This window comes from Mus caroli, unplaced genomic scaffold (assembly GCF_978045245.1).
Source record: "Mus caroli unplaced genomic scaffold, Mus_caroli_1 scaffold_2, whole genome shotgun sequence".
In the NCBI taxonomy this organism is placed as follows: domain Eukaryota; kingdom Metazoa; phylum Chordata; class Mammalia; order Rodentia; family Muridae; genus Mus; species Mus caroli.
The window spans coordinates 49,683,518-49,706,594 of NW_028227257.1; the positions used below are offsets into that span (position 1 = coordinate 49,683,518).

The following is a 23,077-nucleotide window of genomic DNA, read 5'->3' on the forward strand; positions in this document are numbered from 1 at the left end:
TTTAAAAAGAAAAGAAAAAGACACTTTAGTGTTAGGATTATAAATCCCAAACTTGATGGCCTAGTCGGCCATCAATGGGAGGAGAGACCCTTGGTATTGCGAAGATCATATGCCCCAGTACAGGGAATGCCAGGGCCAGGAAGCGGGAGTGATTGGGTTGGGGAGCAGGGCGGAGGGAGGGTATAGGGGGCTTTGGGGATAGCATTTGAAATGTAAATTCAGAAAATATCTAATAAAAGAGAGAGAGAAAATAAATCCCAAACTTGAATAGTCTCTCTTAAATAGTCTATGCCTTACAGAAAAAAAAATAATGCTAAGGGGATTTCTCGCCTATCTCCCGTCACTCTTCTTCACCTCCCATCCTCCTTTCTCTTCCCTTTCCCGCCCTTCCTACTCCAACCCCCTTCTTTCCCCTTCCTCCTCCGTCCTTCCCAGGCGTGACTTTCAGGTGGCTCTGTAGCAGACCACGTATAATCTTTGAACCAGTCCTGTGTGTCTGTTAGTAATTTCAAGGCAGGGCCTCCACCGGCTACTGCAACTCCTAAGGGGATTTTGAAAATTCTCATAACCAGAAGGCACATTTATAAGTTGTATCTGATTTGTTTTCTTTTTTTTATATATAATTTTTTTTATTACGTATTTTCCTCAATTACATTTCCAGTGCTATCCCAAAAGTTCCCCATAACCTCCCCACCACTCCCCTACCCACCCAGATTTGTTTTCTTAACTCAGTGAATTTACAAAATTCACACATGGGGTAGAGAGTGGTCAAGAGTGCTGAGTTCTCTGCCAGAGGTCCTAGATTCAGTTCCCAGCACCTACATAGCTTCTCATATTCACCTGTAACTCCAGTTCCAGGGGATCTATTGCTTTCTTTTGGCTTCCACGGGTACCAACGACCCATATGTGATGCACACACATGTAGATGAAACACCCATACACGTAAACATTTTAAAAGTTGAAACACATTGTTCATTTGATTTCACTTATAAATCTATATTAAGCATTAAACAATGATTAAATCATAATCTTAGTATTACAGGTATGGTTATTACTGCATTTTGGTTTATGATCTCAAAACTAAGGCAGAGGCCAGCCTGGTCTACAAAGTGAGTTCCAGGACAGCCAGGGCTATAAAGAGAAACTCTCTCTCGAAAAATCACCCCCCCCCAAAAAAAAAAAAAAACCCAAAAAACAAAACCTAAGGCAGTCACTACTTTTCCCATTTAAAAAGAAGACGTATTGTGTATGTGTGCTTGCTTCTCTGCAGGTGTGCATGGCAGTGTATGTGTTAGGTCAAGACAACTTTGGGGAGTTGGTTCTCTCCTTGTAACACATGGGTCCCAGGGATTGAACTTGAGTCTTCAGGCTTAGTAAGGAATGTCTTTACCCACTGAGCTACCTCATCTTCCCACATTTCACTTTCTTTTTAAGAGTAGAATTGCAAAATTAATCTGTTGACTACTTGATTGTTAATTTCGTAAACGTGACAAATAATTACCATACATGGTCAAATGAATGATTCCAGAATATAATGGGAAATAGTAATGATATAACTCCATTATTTTTAACTTAATCCTAAATCTTTGTTTTCAGAGGTGCTTAACTCTTAATGAGTTTCCAGGAAGATGTTCGGATCTCTTAGTGGGTTACAGAGTTAATTTGGTAGGTCATGGACAATATTAAGTAAGTAGGGTATAGAGACTAGGAGATCATATGTCACAGAATATGGAGTACAGATTGTAAATCTTTTTGTCTTAGCTGTACATAGGTACACACAAACATATGTACACATAGAAATCTCATATATTCACATGTATGTAAACTATATGTATATATTTGTATACATTTAGAGTATAAAAATTCTTGAGAGTTCCTTAGCGAGAAAAAATCATGGAGTAAGTTGGCTGCACATTGTCTATCATGGAATAAGTCGGCTGTACATTGTCTATAATGAAGCTGGCTTGGATAATAAAGTGGACTTGGATAGTCAAAGAAATGTGTATGTATTGCAACTAGGAAGCTACAAGTGCTTGGCAGGACATGGTGGAACACACCTTTAATTCTGGTATTTGAGAGGCAGAGACAGGCCCGGGTTACATAGCAAATTCCAAGGCAGATAAGGTTACCCAGTGAAACTCTGTTTCAAGAAAAGTAAGCTATAAATACTTGTGATTAGATGAGGCGACACAGCACAAACAAACAAGCAAAACAACAAGATGTTCCTTTGGCTTCCTCACCTCCACCACTTCATTAAAATGTCACCCCAGGAGTTGAATGGTGACACGCACCTTTAATCATAGCACTTTGGAGGCAGACATCTGTGAATTCAAGGCTAGTTTGGTATATATGGATAGCTCCAGGCTAATCAAGGTTACATAGTAAGACCCTGTTTCAAAAAAAAAAAAAAGTCCTCCAATATTTATAATTCTGAACCTAGTGGGATCTGTAGGTTGTGATATCAGACACCATTTCTTCCCTTCCCTAGGCGTCTTTGATAAATTAATTGCTCTTGCCTAGGTTCAGACAGACCTTTCCTACCAAAGTAGACTTTTGTAAAATTGTTGAGTTTTGTCTCCAAGTTATCCTTCGCCCTGCTTCCTGAATATTTCTAAAGCAGAAATTCATGTTTTGTTTATGATTACTCATAGTGAACGAAGTAATAAGAAAATTAAAGGTGTTGGTATCCTATAATCAATCACCTGTGGTGGTTGTTCTCCAGAAAGGCCAATAATGATCCATGCCTCCTGACAACCAGGCCTATGGCCTGATGGACACGGGTAGATTGAGTCTGCCATTTCTGAACCTTGTGCATGCTCGTTGACTTTGAGTTGCCTCATAAGAAGTGAAGCTACTGTCTTGATGAGTCCCATGGAGACTACATGGGGACAGATAGAGGTCAAGCCTTCCAACTATCCCTAACAAAGAGTAGGCATGTGTTCTACCCCTTGCCACTGTCTCTGATTGCAGCTGCATGAAACCCTAGTCATGACAAGAAGAGCCATTGTGTGTACCCTGTCTATTCACAGAATTGTGAAAAATATTGTGGCCTTAAAGCCATTAAATTTATGTGACTTATTAATCTACAATAAATATGAATCAAAGTAAGCAGCCTGTGTAGGAGCCCAAGCTCTGACTTACAGTGTGACCAGAAATTAATCACTTGACCTGAGACTCTATTTCTTCAGAATAAAGATTAAAGATTCATTCATCCCTTTAATAAACCTTTATTGACTATCTGGTCCTGGGGCAGCTATGAAATAGATAGGTCCCTGGTGTAGTGGGCACTCAAATGCTAGTGGTCATTCATCTTGTTTTCTGGGTCATTTTTTTTTTTTAAAGCTCTTCACATTTTTATTCTTTGTGCACAAAGACCAGCATGATCCATTCCACTTGGTAGTCAGTCGAATCAAGGTGGCTTAGTCCAACTTAATGAAGCCTATGTCCTTCGCGTACTGCCGGAAGCACTGGCGGCACATGTTCAGCCCGTATTTGCGGATCAGACCGTGGCGGTTGGAGCAGACGCGGCAAGAGCGGGAACCCTGGCCGAACTTCCGTGGGTGACTCCAGTAGAGCTGCTGGTGACCCATCTTGCCTTCAGACGCCCAACGAGGAGAAAGGGCTCTGGATCATTTTTATTGTTGAAATGTTATTATTTGGGACAAGATCTTACTATTAAACTCTGGCTGGCCTAGAGCTCACTATGTAGACCCATTGGCTTTAGCTCACAGATCCAATTGCCTCTTCCTCCTAATGCTGGGATTAAAGGTGCGCACCATTTGGGCTGGAGACGATGGTTCAGCGGTTAAGAGCACTGACTGGTCTTCCAAAGGTCCTGAGTTCAAGTTCTAGGAACCACATGGTGGCTTGCAGTCATCTGTAATGAGATCTGATGCCTTCCTTTGGTGTGTCTGAAGACAGCTACACGTATACTCATATACATAAAATAAATCTTTAAAAAAAATAAAAAGGTGTACACCATTCCACCTAGCTTCTTTTTAAAATTATTGAGTGCTTTAGCAAAATATGCAAGACCTTTGTCATATCTTTGTAATCGCTTTTCCTTTCCCTTTTTGCAATTTTGGTGACTGAACCCAGAGCCTCACAAATTCTAGGCCAGTGCTCTATCCCTGGGCTGTCTCTCCAGCTCACTTCTTTGTTCATTTGCCAATAAGTAGCATACCATTTTATATAAGAATTTCCTAACATCAGTTTTTACACACTCTCTGAAGTTCATTTTTAAAAATGACTTCAGTCATTCACTTACATGTGTAAACACCGCATTGTCCCTCATTACAATTAAGTTTCACATGGTGAAACAGTTGCCAATACCATTCAGCTTCCAGTGGAGGTAGGTAAATACTTACTTTTATTGTTTAAATGATAGGAATTGGAAAATCCATTCAGATGGTAAATTTGCTAAGTAGTATTTTCATCCATTCCACTTTAAATAGTCTTGTTAAGAGTCCTTTCTTTTTGAAAAAAAAAAATTGCCCCGTCAACTTGCAAAATCTATTCTATTTCCCCCTTCTAGGGAGATCCTGTGTTCCTGCCTCCCTTGAGCCCTCTAAGTCTGTGGATTGTAGCATGATTATCCTTTATTTAATAGCTAATGTTTACTTATGAGTACATTCCATGTGTGTCTTTCTGGGTCTGGGTTACATCAATCAGGATGATCTTTTCTAGTTCCAGCCATCTGGCTGCAAATTTAATATGTCATTGTTTTTAATAGCTGAGTAATATTCTGTTGTGTAAATGTACCAGAATGTGTATTCACATGTGTGTACATGTGTGTAAGGATGCACACACATGTAGAGGCTGGACATCGATGTTGGATGTCTTCTTTTATGGTTCTCTATCTGATTTATTCCTGTCTGTCTGTCTGTCTGTCTATCATCTATTTGAGACAGGGTCTCACTATGTAATTCTGACTGTCCTGGAACTCAATATGTTGACCAGGCTGGCCTCAGTGTTTCAGAGATCATTCTGCTTCTGCTTCCTGAGATCTGGGCCCCCACTGTGCCTGGTCCCCCACCTCATCCATCCATCCATCCATCCATCCATCCATCCATCCATCCATCCATCTATCTATCTGAGGTTTTCCCCAGGGTTTTGTTTTTGTTTGTTTGTTTGTTTGTTTGTTTGGTGTGTGTGTGTGTAGCCTGTGTAGCCCATGTAGCCCTGGCTTTCTTGAAATTTGCTTTGTAGTTCAGACTGGTCTTGAACTTAGAGATATGCCTGCCCCTGCCTCCCCAGTGCTGGTACTAAAGGCATGTACCACCATGCCCAGCTCCCATCTTATTTTTTGATAGAGCGTTTCTCTAAATCTAAACAATGGACCTCCCCCATAGGTCTCACTATGTAGTTCTGCCTAGCCTGGAACTAGTGTAGACCAAGCTAATCTTGAACTCAGATACTTGCCTGCCTCTGCCTGAAGAATACTGGAACTAAAGGCATGTACCACATGCCCAAACCTTTATTTTCTTGTAAAAATAAATTTAAATGTATTATTTGTATATGATGCCATGGTACATGAATGGTCAAAGGACAACTTGTGAGAATTGGTTCTTTTCTTCAACCATATGAGTCCCAGAGATTGAACTCAGTCATCAAGATTGGTAGCAAGTGCCTTTACCCATTGAGTAATCTTTTTTCCTTTTCTTTTTTCCTTTCGGTTTTTTGAACAGGGTTTCTTTGTGTAGCTCTGGTTGTCCTGGAACTAACTCTGTAGATCAGGCTGGCCTCAAACTCACAGAGATTGGCCAGCCTCCTGAGTGCTGGGATGTGTGTCACCACTGCCTGGCTAAGTCATTTTTTCTTTCATTTTTGAGAGAAGGCGTCACTGTAGGCCTGGCTGGCTTGGAACTTATTATGTAAGCCTTAAGCTCACCAGAGATATGCCTGCCTCTGCCTCCCAAATGCTGGAATTAAAAGTGTGCTACTAATCCAGGCGGCATCTTGGCAGCCCCATAATTTCATGTATAAAAGGGAACACTTAAATTAAAATTTATTAATAATAATTATTATTAAATTATTTTGAGACAGGGTCCTTATATAAGCTGGTATGGAACTTATTCTGTAGATCAGCCTGGCCTCAAACTCCTAGAGGTCCACTTGTCTCTGTCTCTAGAGTGCAAGGATAAAAACTGTGTGGTACTATGCCCTGGTCAGTTTGCTGTACTGGCTAGCACATCAGCCACTGGCATCAGTGTGATGGTTTGTATATGCTCGGCCCAGGAAGTGGCATGCTTAGGAGGTGAGACCCTGTTGGAGTAGGTGTGTCACTATGGGTGTGGGCTTTAAGACCCTCATCCCAGCTACCTGGATGTCAGTATTCTGCTACCAGCCTTCAGATAAAGATGTAGAACTCTTGGTTCTGCCTGCACCATGCCTGCCTGGATGCTGCCATGCTCCCACCTTGATGATAATAGACTGAACATGTAACCTCTGAACCTGTAAGCCAGCCTGAATTAAAAGTTGTCCTTTATAAGACTTGGATTGGTCGTGGTGTCTGTTCACAGCTGTAAAACCCTAAGACAATCAGTGGGTGTACAAATCCGGGTGATAGAAAACTGTTGTCCTCAATATTAAGCTGTGGAAACTGAGGCATGAGAACTCTAAGTGATTGGGTTCCTTAAGGGTGATGGGAGCAAGGAAGGCCTGCCTCATTCTGCACCAGTCTTTTTGAGCCCCAGGACTCTTGGTTTACAAAAGCCCTCCTTACTCTCAACCCACCAGTCAAAGAGGCCTCTGCTGAGGGACCCATCCCATAGACATATCAGGACCCAAAGTTAATACCTCTTTCCTAAGCCCTGAGGGGTGGGCAGTGTTGCAGGCTCAGATTGAACAAGATGAGGCCCTGCCTGTGTATAAGTATGTATCTTTTAATGTAAGAGACAAATACTTTTATCTGCCCATCAAAACTCATTTGTGATGGATGAACACTGGCTCCTAGTTCTTGGTGTTCCTGCCACTGGGAGATGTAGTCTGTGTCCACCCATTGTGTCTAGGTAGAGAATGCAGCAGAATGACATTGTTCTAGCCCCAGGGTTCAAAAAGCCGTGTCACTTCTCTCTGTAGGAACTCAAGAGACCATTCAAAGTATAAACCCGAAGTAACCTGCTAGAAAGTCAGGGGTGGGCAGAGAGAGCAAGCCACTCCAGCCGGTACTTGTCGATTGCCACATGAGTTAAGCTATCTAGCCCAACCAGCCCCAACCGAGGTGACAGGTTTTCCTTAACATCCATCCTAGTACCTACAAGGTATTCTAAGGGGAAAAGGGAGGCGGTCCTTGTCTTTGAAAGTTCAGAAAGTGTTGTATCCCGATCCTACCACAGGTGGCACCAGAGACAGCTCTCCCTAGCTCTCCAAAGAATCCATTCCTGCTACACTAGCTTAGCCTGCTGGTGCCCAAATGCATCTTCTGGTGCTTGAAGGTGGCAGTGGCAGGTAACCAATACGGCTGTGACTGTAAGTCAAGTGTAGATGCTCCTAGGTACAGCCTCAGGTATGAGAGGGGACAGCTGGATGGCCATGATAGTGGTGTAGCCACGTTGGGAGTGCTGACCACACTGGACCTCTCCGATTCTGAGGTTGGTAATTGGGTGGGGCACACTGGTCTAGTTCCTTCTGAGCTGTTTCTACAAAGCTCTACATTTGGCCAGGTCCACAGTGGCAGGATGGATGCACTTAGCCCCGTGTTGTGGATAATGCTGCCTGCTCTGGTGCTAGCCCTCCTCCACAGGCTGTGATACCTTCAGGGAATATGAAGTGCTAAGATGGAATATGCTGGGAAGTCATATGACTGGAAAATCAGCCCTGAGAAAGCAGAGCAGATAGCCACCTCTATTTGTTTTTGAATAGTAATGTCCTTTGTCTGCAAGCCCACATCACCTTAACATTTTTCGCTTACCCATGTGTGTTTCCTCCACCTCATTCTTTAGCTCACTCACGGAGCTGTGAAGATTTATTAGACAGTGAGGGCCAGAGAAATTGCTCAGTGGTTAGAGCACCGCTTTCTCTACCAGAGGACCTGGATTTGAATCCCAGCATTCACATGGCAGCTATCAATATAATTCCAGTTCTGGGATATCTATGCACTCCTTTGGACTCCATGGGCACCAGGCATGGCTACGGTGTATAGACATACATGCAGGCAAAACACCCATGCAGAAAAAATACAAATAAACAAACAAAAAAGACCAAGAATGGGCTTATACATTAAGTACTGCCAATTTGAACTTCCAGCTCCTGAAAATAACCCACAATGCCATAGCACTTTCAAAATATCCTGTGTAGATCTCCCTAAGAAACAATCAGCTTTTCCTTTGTTCTCCACACATAACAGAGTCTTCTCCGGCCTGTGCATGCTGTATCCAGATTGCAATCCTCACCTTTGCTCTTTAACACACAGAGTCCCCTTTCCTGGAGATCTGCCTCCATAGTCTTGACTTTGACACAGCTTTATGGAGAGGTTCACAGGGAGAATAACCATGGTCTCCTGTCAGTATCCAAGATGAAGTAAAGCCTCCTGCTCATAGCCATGTGTGTGATCCATCTTGGGATTGTGCTTTTCAGCTTCATTTGTTTGCAGTGCCCAGAACTAGAATAGATTCTTCTGTGTGTGTATGTGTGTGTGTGTGTGTATGTGTGTGTGTGTGTGTGTGTGTGTGTGTGCATACTCTCACATGGGGAGTTATCTCCCTCTTCCTCCCTCCCTCCTGACTCCCCACTCTGCACATACAAGCACATACTCCAGTGTGTACACATGATGATCCATAGCCAGTGCCTTCCTCTATCCTGCTCTATTTTTTTTTTTTTTTTGACACAGAATCACGGAATCTGGAGCTCACTGTTTGAGCTAGACTGGCCAGTCAACAAGTCCCTAGGATCTGTCTGTCTCCATGTTCCCTTGCCTGTAAGCACTAGGTTGTAGATGCAGGCTACTGTTTCTGACGTTTTCCATGGGTTCTGGGGCTCAAACTCAGGTCCCCATATTTTCACTGTAAGCGCTTTACTGATTAAGCTATCTCCCCAGCCCACCCCCAAATTCTTGACCCATAGACACTATTCAATATAACAAATATTTAATATACTTTACTTAACTTTCCTTTTGGAATTTTGAGACAGGTTCTCATGATATAGCCTTGGCTGGTCTGAAATTCACTATACAAGCTAGATTGGCATTGAGCTTGATGCAAACCTCTTGTCTCTGACTCCTGAGTGCCCAGAATTATAGGCATGTGTCACTATGCCCAACCAATTTTAAGGCATCCGTTTAAGAGCTCATTTGGTACATAGAAATAGACAGCAAATATATTTCTTTACATAAAATTATGCTTCCTTAGGGCTGGAGAGATGGCTCAGCAGTTAAGAGCACAGACTGCTTTTCTAAAGGTCCTGAGTTCAAATCCCAGCAACCACATGGTGGCTCACAACCATCCGTAATGAGACCTGATGCCCTCTTCTGGAGTGTCTGAAGACAGCTACAATGTACTTACATATAATAAATAAATATTAAAAAATGATGCTTCCTCAAAACAGATGATTTATTTGGTTTATAATAGGCACTTATGTGTACTGTTAGCTGTCAGATGCTGTTTCTGAGTTGGCATTATTCAGGCAAGATGGTACTGATGGCATGGAAGCTGCTGTGGGCTTTGCTGGCTGGCGTGGCTTAGCTTGCCTGAGTTCCTGTGTTGATATCTTAGGTAAGCTTCCAGCCAGAATGTTTGTCCCCAAATGGCAGCGTGTGACTTGAAGGCAGTGTCAGATCTGGAGGCTCACTCGCTGGGGGGCTCATGGAGATCTTCATTTTGTTCGGATGGTGTGATGGTCTGTATATGCCCTGCCCAGGGAGTGGCACAATTAGAAGGTGTGGCCTTGTTGGAGTGGGTGTGTCACTGTGGGTGTGGCCATAAGACCTTTATCCTAGCTGCCTAGAAGTCAGTATTCTAGCAGCCTTCAGGAGAAATTGTAGAACTCTCAGCTCCTCCTACACTAAGCCTGCCTGGATGCTGCCATGTTTCTGCCTTGATAATGGACTGAACCTCTGAACTCGTAAGCCAGCCCCAATGAAATGTTGTCCTTATAAGAGTTGCCTTGGTGATGGTGTCTGTTCACAGCAGTAAAGCCCTGACTAAGACAGATGGACTGAGGTGAGTTAACTACCCTGTTTCTCCTGCTCATACGTCTTCATTTCCATTCCATCGTAGCGTTTGTGTGAAATTCAGTTTGAGAACTGTGTTAATTGTATAACTTATGAGTAGCTGTGAAATCTCCTCACTAACAGGACTTTGCCTGATGTTCAGTGTGTGTGTGTGTGTGTGGGTGTGAGGACTCAGGTGATAGCTACAAAACGTAACTGGCTAAAAGAAAGGACTCTTCAGAATACTCAGAGACATGGGGTGGGATGCTCCCTTGGTCTAAAGCTTCGCTGCTCACCTGTGTCTGGGAATATAGAGGAAAGTGCTGTCTTTCTTACACTTGGCGTCTCTAGAGAATCTAAGACTTCTACTCTGCTAAGTCTTTGGCTTCTAGCAAAGCCTTCTAAACAGTCTGTCTTCTCTCACTTACGCCTACTAGGAGACATTTTAAGAATGTCCATCTTCAAGGACCCTTACACAGGAGTCAGATTAATTCCTCTCAGAATTTGATGCACAAAAACGGCTTTCCTGCCCTGAGCAATCTTCAAGTTTTCTTCAGCTGGATCAGAAGAACCATGTTGCCTGTACGTTTCTTTGTCTTGGTGCTAGGAGGCTCCAGTGCAGTCTCTGTGCTTGATTGGCATCAGTTTCCCAGGCTGGATGCTGGGTGTTGCAGATCTTGCTGTTGGGAGGACTCTGGCTCATCCACCTCTGTTTTCCTTTGCTCGGATCTGCCATTTGAACCATCTAGCCTCCTTTAGATGGGGCTGACGTAAGATCTGTAGGCTCCTCCACACCATAGTTCTGCTCAGAGGGGCTGTAGAAACTGAGTCCTAACATATACACCATGGAAAAAATCCACGAAGGGAGTCATGGCCTCATCCCTGCCTCCCCAAGTCTGGAGCCAAGGAAAACTGCTAGTGTGTGAGGTCCATTGCTCTTCCCTTTAGGTAGTAATCAAGGGCTGGAAGCAAGGATTAAAGTTCATATGTTACATAAGCCATAGGGAAACATGTGTATATGTGAGATGAGAAGGGAAGAGATATATAAAACAGTAGAGATTCAAGCCCAGGACTGGGACACCCATGAATGCCAGAAAATCAGTTATGAGGCCTCTGGGTTCTCTTTCCAGAAGGTGACCTGCCTGTGTAAGTCTGAGACTGGGGTTGGCCAGAATCTCGTCTGACTCTCGGTGGCTGAGACCCAACATGGTGCCAGGAGGTAGATGGCAAGGCCCCGCCCTCAGTACTGGAGGTGTGGGGGCCCTGCGCTTTCTTGTCCAGGGTCTGGATTTGGCTGGGAGAGTAAGATGTGGGCTCTGGAAAAGAGAGACAAGAATAAAGATGTTGATTTCGTCTGTGTTCCAAGTGGACCTTTCTGGGCTGCTCTGCTATATATATGGATTCTAGTCCCATTTGCAGCTATCAGATTGCCCCTGGGGTCTGCTATGTACTTGAATAGGAAGAGCTTTGTCTGCTAGCTGGGGAAACTACAGACTGAACTCTGGCCTTGAGCTAGAGGCTTTTTTTATATATATTCACAAATATATATAGTGTGTGCAGGTGTCTTTGTAGGACAGAAGTCATCAGATCTCCTGGAGCTGGAGTTACAGGGGTCATGAGCCACCCATTGTGTTCCTGGGGGGGTGGGGATGGGGAGTGGAGTGGGAGAGACTTGTGCCCTCTGGAAGAACAGCAAGAGCATTTTTTGGTTTGCTTTGTTTTCCGGTTTTTCGAGACAGGGTTTCTCTGTGTAGCCCTGGCTGTCCTGGAACTCACTTTGTAGACCAGGCTGGCCTCAAACTCAGAAGTCTGCCTGCCTCTGCCTTCCGAGTGCTGGGATTAAAGGTGTGTGCCACCACTCCCGGCTAGCAAGAGCATTTTTAACTGCTGAGCCATCCCTCCAGCTCCAAGGGTAGATTTTTATTTCAGAGTGAAAATTGGGACAGTAGTAACGGCAGCCTCAGTCTCAGGGTGATGGCCAGGTCAGATCTGATGATGGAAGGGAAGAGAGTATGTGAACTCCTAGAAAACAGCCTCATTTCCAGCCCTTTTGCTTATGTATCTTCTTCCTCCTCATTCCAAGATGGGGACACACTCCTTCCAAACCTCAGTTCCTCTTCTTATGGAACACAGAATAGACAGTGCTCCTCTGTGGATTTGTATGGACCAGCACCAACTATGACTTGTAGGCTTTTCTTCTTTCAGGCATTTGATACAGGCAGAGCCATGGGATGGAAGGAGTCATCGTCCCCTTTCAAAGCAGACAAGCAGAGGGAATAGTGTAGTATTCTGGGGTCCTACTTAGTTTTGAGTTAGTGCACAACATACCTTATAATAATGCATTTGGCAGCTTGGCTTCTTTACCTGAGTGTACTGTTAACATTGCATCTTTGAACAAAGCTCCTAGAAACCTCAGAACCCCCTCTCTGGACAATAGTATACACGTTCTGCCCCTAACAATTACATTTAGACGGTTTCTGTTCAAGTGTGTTCCCAATCTATCTGGGTATGATGAGTGGAAGAGCTGATTCATTCCAAACTTGTTTTGGGCACATGCACAATTAGGCAAATATTCATAGTAGAAAGAAGAACATGTGACTTAATCTATGAATAAAACAGGGAATCCACCAAACTATGCCTCTTGGTAATGAGTCACTACTTCCCCACAAAGTGAGACTCCAGACTGTGTGCAGGGCTACAGACTATCTTCGCTCGTGGGCTCCGCTGTCAATACTTATCTACAGTGTCCTTTTCTGATTGCTACTGTTGCTTCACACCCAGTAAAGCTCTCTTATCACTCCAGTAAAGCTGTGTGGGCCCTTTTCTCCAGTTCCTTTGGACAAGGGTCCAGCACTGGCAAATGCCTAGCCTTAGCCCCTGACCACCCATAACATCCCCTGTACTTGTGCCCACTAAGTGGAAACACCCCGTTTGGATTTTGCATTGAGTGAGATGGAATGAGATATTTTGGACCTGTTGGTCATAGCAGATAGTATTATTCTGGTTAATGTTTAAAAAATAGTGATGAAGAATATGTGAAATGCAACTGCTAATAAATTGAAACACATAGGAAAAGTTTAACTCTTAAATTATTGATTAATAATCTATGGTGCACCTTGTACAGTTCTCTCATCCAAGGTCAACACTGTGGCATATTGGCACCCTGTAAAACAGAGATGCTCCTGAGACAACAAGATAACCTCAGACATAGTCTTTTAACCCTGCCATTTTCTCTCCCCAACAGCAGAGCCTGGTCTATCTGTGGTCACTCTTTAGAAACCTGAGATCCTTATGGGAGCAACTTTTCGCCCTTTCCCGCCAGCTTATTCTATGTGGTATGTCTCTTTGAAAGTTATTATTATTATTAGTTTTTTTTCCCAAGACAGGGTTTGTCTGTGAAGTTCTGGCTATCCTGAGACTTGTTCTGTAGACCAGGCTGGCCTCAAACTCACAGAGAACTAACTACCTGCCTCTGTGTGTGGAGTGCTAGGATTAAAGGTGCATGCCATCACTGCCTGACAGAAGTTTTTATTATTATTTATGTGTATGAGTGCTTCCCTTGCATGTATGTTTATGGGCCGTGTGTGTAGTGCCCACAGATGCCAGAAGATAGCGTTGGACTGTGAGCCGCCATATGGGTGCTAGAAATAGGACCTGATCCTTTGGGAGCAGCCAGTGCCCTTAACTTCTGAGCTGCCTCTCCAGCACTACTGTATCTCCTTTTAGAAACTACCAAGTATGGCCTCTGGCAAGTGTTTGTTGGTTTGCTCTGTGCACAAGAGTTACATTGAACACTTTACATGGTCTGCTTTCCTCATCACGTCCCAGGAGGTAGGCACTTCATATTGCTAAATAATTATCAGATCAATCCCAGTCACATTGGGTGGACTTGGGAAAAATACCTTCTTTAGTAAGATGCATCTGGGTGGCATTTTTGGAGCTGTTCTTGGTTGTGTCCTCTGAATATGTGACTATGGCTTTTCCCTTGATGGATTTATGGTTCTTCTCAACTTCACGGAGCTGGGGGAAAAAAAAGGAGTCATTTATGCCAGCAAAGGGTATGGGTGTGTGATGCTTAGAGCCCTGAGTCACACGAGACAAGAGGGAAGGGAGGACCGTGTTTACAGTTCTTGCTGACTACCTCCAACTGCCTGTTGTTGGTTCTACACCTAACTGGAGAGAGTGTAGTGTGTGGCTGGGGTTCACACAGCACTTAAAGGAACACCTAACCTTTATTTCAGTGTTCTCCTGTATCTGAGCAGAAGTTGGTGTGGGCGGGGAACTGGCAGCAAGATATATAAAGTTAGTTCCAGAAGCGTGACAGGAGATGAGGATGACAGGACTCAGAGATTGTTAGAGTTTGTCCGTGTGTGTGTGTGTGTGTGTGTGTGTGTGTGTGTGTGGTCTATGTATATGAGTATGTTTGTGTATGTGTGACTCAGAGATTATTAGAGTTTGTCTTTAAGTGTGTGTGTCTATGTGTATGTATGTGTGTGTATCTCTGTGTTTTGTGTGTGTGTGATTGTGGTATATGTATATGTGTATGTATGTTTGTGTATGTGTGAGTGTGTGTGTGTGAATGTACGTATGAGTGTGTTTGTGAGTATATATGTATGAGTGTGTCTCTCTCTGGGTGTGCATGTGTGTGAGTGTGTATGTGTGTCTGTCTGTCCAGAGAGAACAATCAGAGTCTCAGCTGGATAGCATCAGTTGGGATACTAGAGCATCAGTTTAGAGAAGCTGTTTGTTTATCAAGGAGACTGAGGAAACATCTTCAGCTAAGGATCAGCAATATGTTGCTTCGTCATTTCTTTTAGTACCTATATTATTAAAGGTTCTTTGTGTGTGTGTGTGTGCTTGTGCCCAAATGCATGAGTGCTAGTGACTACTCTAAGCCTTGTAAATATTAAGCATTTTCTCTACCACTGAGCCCTACCATTAGCCTCTCAAATATTTTCATACTGTTTATACATGCTGTTGAACAGGATGCTTGCTTCCTGTAGTGCAGGCACTTTGGGATTTGGCTTATGAGAAAAGCATTGAAAGAACACAACTGACATCACAGAGCAAGCCATTGAGAAACAAGAACTCGGTTAGGGATGCAGCTCCCGAGAGACTCACAAGAACACTGTTAGGGATGGAGCTCCCAAGAGACTCACCGCTTGGATCTTCTTTCGCAGCTGGGCATTAGCTCTGGAAAGACTTTTTGAAACTGAATTCAGGTAGTAAATGGCCAGACTAAAAGAGAAAAAAAAAACATACCTGCTATGGTCCTGGGATATTAGAAAATGACAGGATCTGGGTGTTTTCCCTAGGATGCCTGAAATACCAAAGCTTGGTCTTTAGCAGAGTAGAGCTGGTCCTACCATTCCAGGTTCTGGACACCCTCTCCACTTTATTGAATGGGCATAACACACCATCTACCAACATTAAATCAATTTAAACAATTTAAACAGACCTATAACCCCTAGTGATATAGAAGCAGTAATTAAAAGTCTCCCAGCCAAAAAAAAGCACAAGGCTAGGTGGTTTTAGCATAGAATTCTGTCGGACTATCAAAGAAGAGTTAATTGCAATACTCCTGAAACAGAAGGAACACAGCCCAGTTCTTTTTATGACACCATGGTTATTCTGACACCTAACCCACATAAAGACTCAACAAGGAAAAGTACAGCCCAATGTCTCATATGAACTGAGATGCAAAAATTCACAATAAAATACTTGCAAACCAAATCAAAGAGATCAACCTTCATGATCAAGTAGGCATACTCAGAGATGCAGGAATGATTTAACATATGTAAATGGATAAATGTAATCCATCATATAAACAGATGGAAAGTGAAAGACCACATGATCACCTCATTAGATGTAGAAAAGGCCTTTGAGGAAATGCAACACCCACTCATGATAAAGCCCTGGAGAGATGAGGGATTCCAGGGACAACCTCAACAAATAAAATCGGTTTACAACAAGCCCCTAGTCAACATCAACTCAAATGGAGAGAAACTCAAAGAATTCCCACTAAAATAAGGAACAAGATGAGGTGGTCCACTCTTTTCATACCTAGTCAATACTAATACCTAGTCTTAGCTAGAGCAATAAGACAACTGAAGGAGGTCAAGGGGATACAAACTGGAAGGGGAGAAGTCAAAGTACCTTTATTTGCAGACTGCACAATAGTATACATAAGTGACCCTACTGGACAATTCCTACAGCTTATAAACACTTTCAGCAAAGTAGCAGTATATCAAATTAACACACAAAACCCAGCAGCCTTCCTATATACAAATGACAAATGGGCTGAGAAGAAATCAGGGAAATAGCACCTTTCACAATACCCTTGAATAATATCACATCCCTTGGGGGTAACTCTAACCAAACAAGTGAAAGACTTGAATGATTAAAAACTTTAAGACACTGAAAAAAGAAATTGAAGAAGATATCAGAAGATGGAAAGATCTCCCATGCTCATAGATCAGTAGGCTGTCTACAGTAAAAACAGTCCTCCTACCAAAGGCATTCTACAGATTCAATGCAGTCTCCATTAAAACCTCAAAGAAATTCTTCACAGAACTTGAAAGGACATTTTTCAACTTCATATAGAAACATAAAAAATGTTCTAGGATAGCTAAGATGATCCTGAATAATAAAAGAACTGCCGGAGGTGCCACCATCCCCATCCCAAACTGTGCTACAGAGACAGTTAAAAAAAAAAAACAAAAAAACCCCAGCATGGTATCAGCACACACACATCAGACAAAAACACACAAAAACAGATCAATGGAATAGAATTGAAGGCCTGGAAATAAGTCCAAACCTGATTTTTAATAAAGAAGGCAGAAACACACACTGGGAAAAAAGACAACAAATGGTGCTGGTCAAATTGTGAAAAAGGAGACAACCATGGGGAACAAGCCAGTCAGAGCATTCCTCTATGGTATGGCTCCAGCGAATGCTTCTGCTGGAGTTCCTGCCTGGCTCCCTTCATGATGGCCATGGAGTCATGTAAGCCAAATACACACTCTCCCTTTAAAGGTGCATTTAGCTATGGTGTTCTTCATAGCAACAAAAAGCAAGCTAATACAACCCAGTCAAGTAGGAGAATCTTTTATAAGCATCACCTATCAATGGAAAGCTTATGGCCAATGAACTGAGGCAGAAAATAGGAGGTGGGATATCCATCATAGAGAGAGAGAGAGTTCTGGGAAATAGTCAAGAATGGGGAGATTTGCCAAGGAACCACTGAGGAGGTGGACTTAAACCAGCAGGTAATCGGACTCAGGATAAGATAAAGGGGAGATTCACCCCTGGAACTCTGAGGGGACGGAAATAAGAAGACAAGGAGAGGAAACCAGCCATACAGCTGAACACAGGTTAGAATAAAAGGGATTAAAAAAAATAAGAGCAAGTCAGAGAACCAACTGAAGCTTATGGCCTAAGGATTTATTAATAAATAATTAGTCTCAGAGTCCTTATTCTGGGAAGTAAGTGGCCAGGAGGAAAGTCTGATTATTTTTCATACAGAAAGGTCAGGCTGAACTGCCCTCTCTGTTATTACTTTGTTGTTACTCATATGAAGTACCTGAGAGAAATGATTTTAAAGGAGGAAGGATGATATTGTTCATGATTTCAGAGACATCAGCCCACCTTGACAAAGAGGGTGAAAAACAGCTTCTTAACGGTGGATTGGAAGCAAAGAAAAAGACAGCCAGGGCCTCAGACAATATACAATCCCAAGGATGCATGCCCGGTCAGCCTGACCCAGTGTAGAATCACCTAGGAGATGGTACAGTGCACCTCTGGTGTGAGGGTGATGTGGGCAGTCCCGTCTGGTGAGCTGGGGTGAATGGGCTGAAGAAGGGAGAAAATGGAGACAGCAAAGCACTGGGTCCCACTCCCTCCCACTTCCTGGTTGGCTATGACAGGAACCATTCTGTTATGTCTCTAAAACAGGAGCAAAGTGAACCTTCTCTCTCCCTCAGAGCATTGGGTAGCAAATTTCCTCTGAGGCGTAACAGCCCGTCCAAGACTGAGGGTGTCTACAGAGGTGAAACAGTTAGTCTTGCTGACGAACTGTTAAAACACAGGAAATAAACAACTCAAAAAAGCTCTAGGGTGACCCAGTACTCAGGAGCCAGGGGTAGGTGGATCTGTATGAGTTCAAAACCATCTGGTTTACCCAGAAATCTCCAGGACGGCCAATGCTACATAGTTGTATTCTGTTTGTTGTTGTTGTTTGTTTGTTTTGGTTTTTATTTTATTTATTTATTTATTTTTTTTTTTTTTTTTGGTTTTTTTGAGACAGGGTTTCTCTGTATAGCCCTGGCTGTCCTGGAACTCACTTTGTAGACCAGGCTGGCCTCGAACTCAGAAATCCGCCTGCCTCTGCCTCCCGAGTGCTGGGATTAAAGGCGTGCGCCACCACGCCCAGCTGGTTTTTATTGTTTTTAAACAAACAAATGAACTAGTGAGTCTCTAAATGGACCAGATGAACTCGGCCTGCCTCCCCAAGCTTCTAAGCAATAGAAGATACTTGGTAGAGAGATACTCAGATAAGCAGGCTGCTTAAAGAGGCAGAAGCTGACAGCATTGCCTGGAAGACTCTTTCAGCGACCTGTAGGCTGTGCAGTGAGCTCCAGTTTTTGGGAACTGTCATCCATGCTGGGGTGTCTTTGAGTCACTTCTGCTTCTGTAAGCAGCCCAGCACCCCTACTTCCCTAAGAAATCCTAATCAACTCACTGGTTCACAGAGCTGGGCTTTGATGCTGGGAGATGTTTGTTCACGGTTCCCCAGGAATAGTGTCATGCAACATCGGGTACTGTGGTCCCAGTGACCAGGTGGTAATATAGCCAATGAACTACTTCCCCCGGCCACCCAACTAAAGTTTCTAAATCTTCTCAAACATAGTGCCACCAGCTGGGGACCAACCCTTCAACAATGGTCCTTAGGAGACAACACACATCCAAGCATAGCAAACACACTCACACTCTCAGTGCTCTGAGGGGCTCAGATTCCACGGTTCTTTGATGTTTCCAATCAACCTGGTTGGTTGTGAATGCCCGAGACGCCTTACCCCTAGACAAGTAACTCTGAGACACATCGTTTCTTTGGGTTTTCCAGAAAGATTTACAGCAGACTCATTCATGACAGAGGTAGCCACACCCCTCACCCTCCCTACTCCCTGATAAACTACTTGCATTAGAATCTGTCTCAGGGTCTGCTTCTGGGAAATCCAGACTAAGAGAGGGAAATGGAAAGCCCTGTCCAGAAGACCTCAGCTCCTAGGAGAGTTTTCCACGAGGCAGAGCCAGCGTCCTGGGTCACTTACAACATTAGCAGGATGGCTGGAATGATCAGGCCTGGGTTGGCAAGGAACGCAAAGATCTTGCCCAGGAACTTAGGGAAGTCGTTCTCGATGGTCTCGTGGAGGACATCGTACATTCTGTTTTTCCCACTAGAGAGAGGAGAAGGCCTGTTAGAGTATGTCCAAAGTTCCTGTGGCACACACGCCCATGATTCCAAAGCTGCCACTCACCACTGCTTTGCTGAGAGAGCCAGAGCTCTGCTCCAAAAATACTGAGAAAGATGAGCCCACGAGCAGCTGCCACTCCAGTTAGAACAGGCGTCTTCGCTGGCCGCAGAGAACTTACTTACTAGCTTCCTGCCTTCAGTGCCTCACAAACTCTCAAACTGCACTGCTCTTCGGTTTGACACCTTTCTTTGGCAAGAAAAGAGTGGATTTCCTCACATGTTCTCCCTTGCTCTGTTTCTTGGTCTGATCCTGATCTCCTGGGCTTAAGTGATGCTGCTACCTCAGCCTCCAAGGGACTGGCACCATAGGCACACATAAGTCTCTGTGCCAGGCCTTTGCATGTATTCTGCCAGAAGAAAATTGCCTATGATTTAGTTATACGACAAACAATGGGTCTTCTGTGTTCATTGGCCTGGAAGCAGTTTTCCTAAAGTCAATGTGGTGGAAACATCACAGTAACTCTAAAACATTCCTACAATTAATCTTCTAACTAGGAATCTGGATTGTCCCAAGATGGGCTTCTGCATTATTAATAGTAGGTTCATTTTTCTTCCGATTGTTTAGAATTATTGTGAAGATGGACTCCTAAGATGTTCTCCAGTGACACCTAGATACTGGTAGCTATTGAATGGTAATTAATTTTGGTGCTTATGAGGTAGACTTAGGAGTTTGAAGATTCTGGTTCAAATTCTTTTTTCTATAGAACACTATGATCTGGCTATCTATCTATCTATCTATCCATCCATCCATCCATCTATCTATTCATCTATCTACTGACCTATCAATCTATCACCTATCTTCTATCTATCAGTCATCTACCCATCCCTCTATTTATCATCCATATGTCTTCCTTTCCTGAATGTGTGTAGCATGGACATGTGTGTGCCTGCACATATGGAGGTCTGAGATTAACGTCTGAGGTCCTTCACAATGTTCTTCCATTTATTCAAGACAGGGTCTTTCAAACCGAGAGCTAGCCAATATGGTTAGTCTATTAGCCAGCTTTCTCTCAGAGGCTGGGATTCCAAGGGAAGCCACGCCCATGCAGCCCTTATAGTTCTGGGGACCTGGCTTGCACAGCAAGCACTTTAAAGGCCAAGGCATCTCCCCATTCTCTTTATGACTACATTTATATCCTACTTCTTTCCACTACAGTTATACCGTCAAATGTGACTATTAAAATAATATAAAAATTAAAGTGACAATTTGTTTTTTAGATGGATATTTCAAGTGTTTGTCCACAGTCCTGTATTAGGAAGACTGCATTAGAAGAGTGGACATAGGGCTGCCCTCATCACGACTCACTTTCTACTGCATGGGCAGTGCTTGGAGCTCTGGAGAAGCTACTGGCATTTTCTTTTCTCTGATTCCCACATCTCTCTATAGGTAGTAAGGCACAATGCTAACGCAGTTAGGGGGACAGTTGAAGTCAGCAGGCACTAAGGATAGCACTACCAGGCTGTGTCATGTAGTCTTGTAGTCAGCAGGTTTAGTTTTCTCTGTGCAAAGATCAGATTGACACAAAATGCCTCAGGGACAAACTGGGCTGTCACCTGTAAGCTAAAATAGTTTTCTCTCTTTTTTCTTTTTACATTTTTTAAGTAGTTGGGAAAAATCAAGTATAATATCTTATGACATATAAAAAATGAAGTGTGATTTCTTTTCTTTTCTTTTTACACATTTCACTGTTTATAAACTTTTGCTGGAAGACATCCATGCTCATTTATTGGTGCAATGTATATATGGCTGAGCTATAATGACATATATAACATATATGTATATATAATATATATGCAATGGTATAGACACACACACACACACACACGTGTGTGTGTGTGTGTGTTGTCCTTTAATGGCAGAGCTGAGCAGTTAAATCAGAGACCATGTATAGCTATTTCATTGCTTGGCACTACTATGCCAGTAATCCTAGCATCTGGGAAGTGGAGGCAGGAGGGTCATTCAGATCTTTCCTGAGCAGGCAAAGCGTTCTATCTTAAACACCAATCTGTAACATTTTAGTCATGCATACCACCATGTCGTGACATTTGGTCAATTTATTTCTTTTATTGTTAGTACATGTCATAAAGAAATACTAAAAGAGGGAACTTCAAATATTTCTTTTTTGTTTTGTTTTCGAGACAGGGTTTCTCTCTATAGCCCTGGCTGTCCTGGAACTCACTTTGTAGACCAGGCTGGCCTTGAACTCAGAAATCTGCCTGCCTCTGCCTCCCAAGTGCTGGGATTAAAGGCGTGCATCACCACGCCCTGCTAACAACTTACTCTTATATTTACTAGTCCAGTCCCATGATGTTGAGGTTTGGCCTGTTGCTATTTATTGTAATGCTAAGTGCAGGCCCCCAAGACCTGGTTGTCTCAGAAACAACAGAGTCCACACTAGACCCAAGTATTGCTGCCATGACCTTGCTATTTCTGACCAATGTAACCAAGTTATTTATGATTTGTGACTAAAGATGCCAACAGCCAATAGATGGGCAGAAGAGACATAGGCAGGTTTTAGGGTTCCCAGGCTTGGGGTCAGAGGGGGAAGCCACCATGGGTTAGGTGAGTCATGAAATAATGGCCATGTAGGTTGGCTGATTGGAGTTAAGAGCAGCCTAGTTGAAACATGGCAAGTTATATAATAGGATTATTGGCTGAGAAATAGACATAATAAATAGCAGAAGATAAATATCTGCCCAGCTCTTGTGCTGATGAAGGCTTTTTGTAAATATAAAGGTGGTATGTCTTTTACTCAGGAACTAAGTAGTTAAAGGCAGGGTAGAAACCCTGAATTGGGATTAAATATTATACAACACCATGAGTGATTGCTAGACCCACGTCATGAGAGGATGGCCCTACCGCCATTTAATTGCTTCACCACCTTCTAAAGTTCAGGCTTTTCTCAAATTGACATAATGGCAGCTGGATGTCAACATTAGTTTCAGAGGCAACGAGTTATGCTCCAGCCTAGTAACTTGCGAAGTTTAAAATATACACTGTCAAGTTCCTTACAAAGTTAGCTGATGGTTAGTAGAGTGCCTCCCACGTGATGGGGGGGGTATTATAAGCACCTTACTTCCCTCATCAGTGACTGTCACACAGCAGGCTTTCAGAAAACTTTGGCTACCTCCAAATCACTATCCCTGTCTTCCCTGGCAACCATGTGGTCATTTGGGGCTCCTTGGCGCCCTTCTTCCTTTGTGTCTTCCTCCTGGTCAATTGCAAAGAATGCTGGTGCAATTTCAACAAATCCAGAAAAAGAGAGAGAGAGAGAGAGAGAGAGAGAGAGAGAGAGAGAGAGAGAGAGAGAGAGAGAGAGAGAGAGGTAGAAGAAAGCAAACCAGACGTGAGCTGCAAACACAGACAAAGGGTTTTGGGATCCGCGAGGCAGCGTGTC

At 43.3% G+C, this 23,077-nt stretch overlaps 2 protein-coding genes across 2 annotated transcripts in view; both read right to left on the bottom strand.

Moving 5' to 3' along the window:
- Nucleotides 1-3,326: 3,326 nt before the first annotated feature.
- On the bottom strand, nt 3,327-3,617 carry LOC110290179 (small ribosomal subunit protein uS14). The gene has a single exon (XM_021156672.3). It carries the CDS (start codon nt 3,588-3,590, stop codon nt 3,420-3,422), a length of 171 nt encoding a protein of 56 aa, XP_021012331.1. The 5' UTR covers nt 3,591-3,617; the 3' UTR covers nt 3,327-3,419.
- A 6,782-nt stretch (nt 3,618-10,399) lies between these two features.
- The window catches only part of Tmc2 (transmembrane channel like 2), a 66,828-nt gene continuing 54,150 nt past the window's right edge, over nt 10,400-23,077 (bottom strand). The window contains exons 16-19 of the mRNA XM_021155673.2: nt 19,477-19,602; nt 15,307-15,385; nt 14,050-14,167; nt 10,400-11,463 (exon numbers count right to left, since the gene is read on the bottom strand). Coding sequence (XP_021011332.2) covers nt 11,246-11,463; nt 14,050-14,167; nt 15,307-15,385; nt 19,477-19,602 — 541 coding nt within the window. The 3' untranslated portion in view covers nt 10,400-11,245. The remainder of the gene's footprint in view (nt 11,464-14,049; nt 14,168-15,306; nt 15,386-19,476; nt 19,603-23,077) is intronic.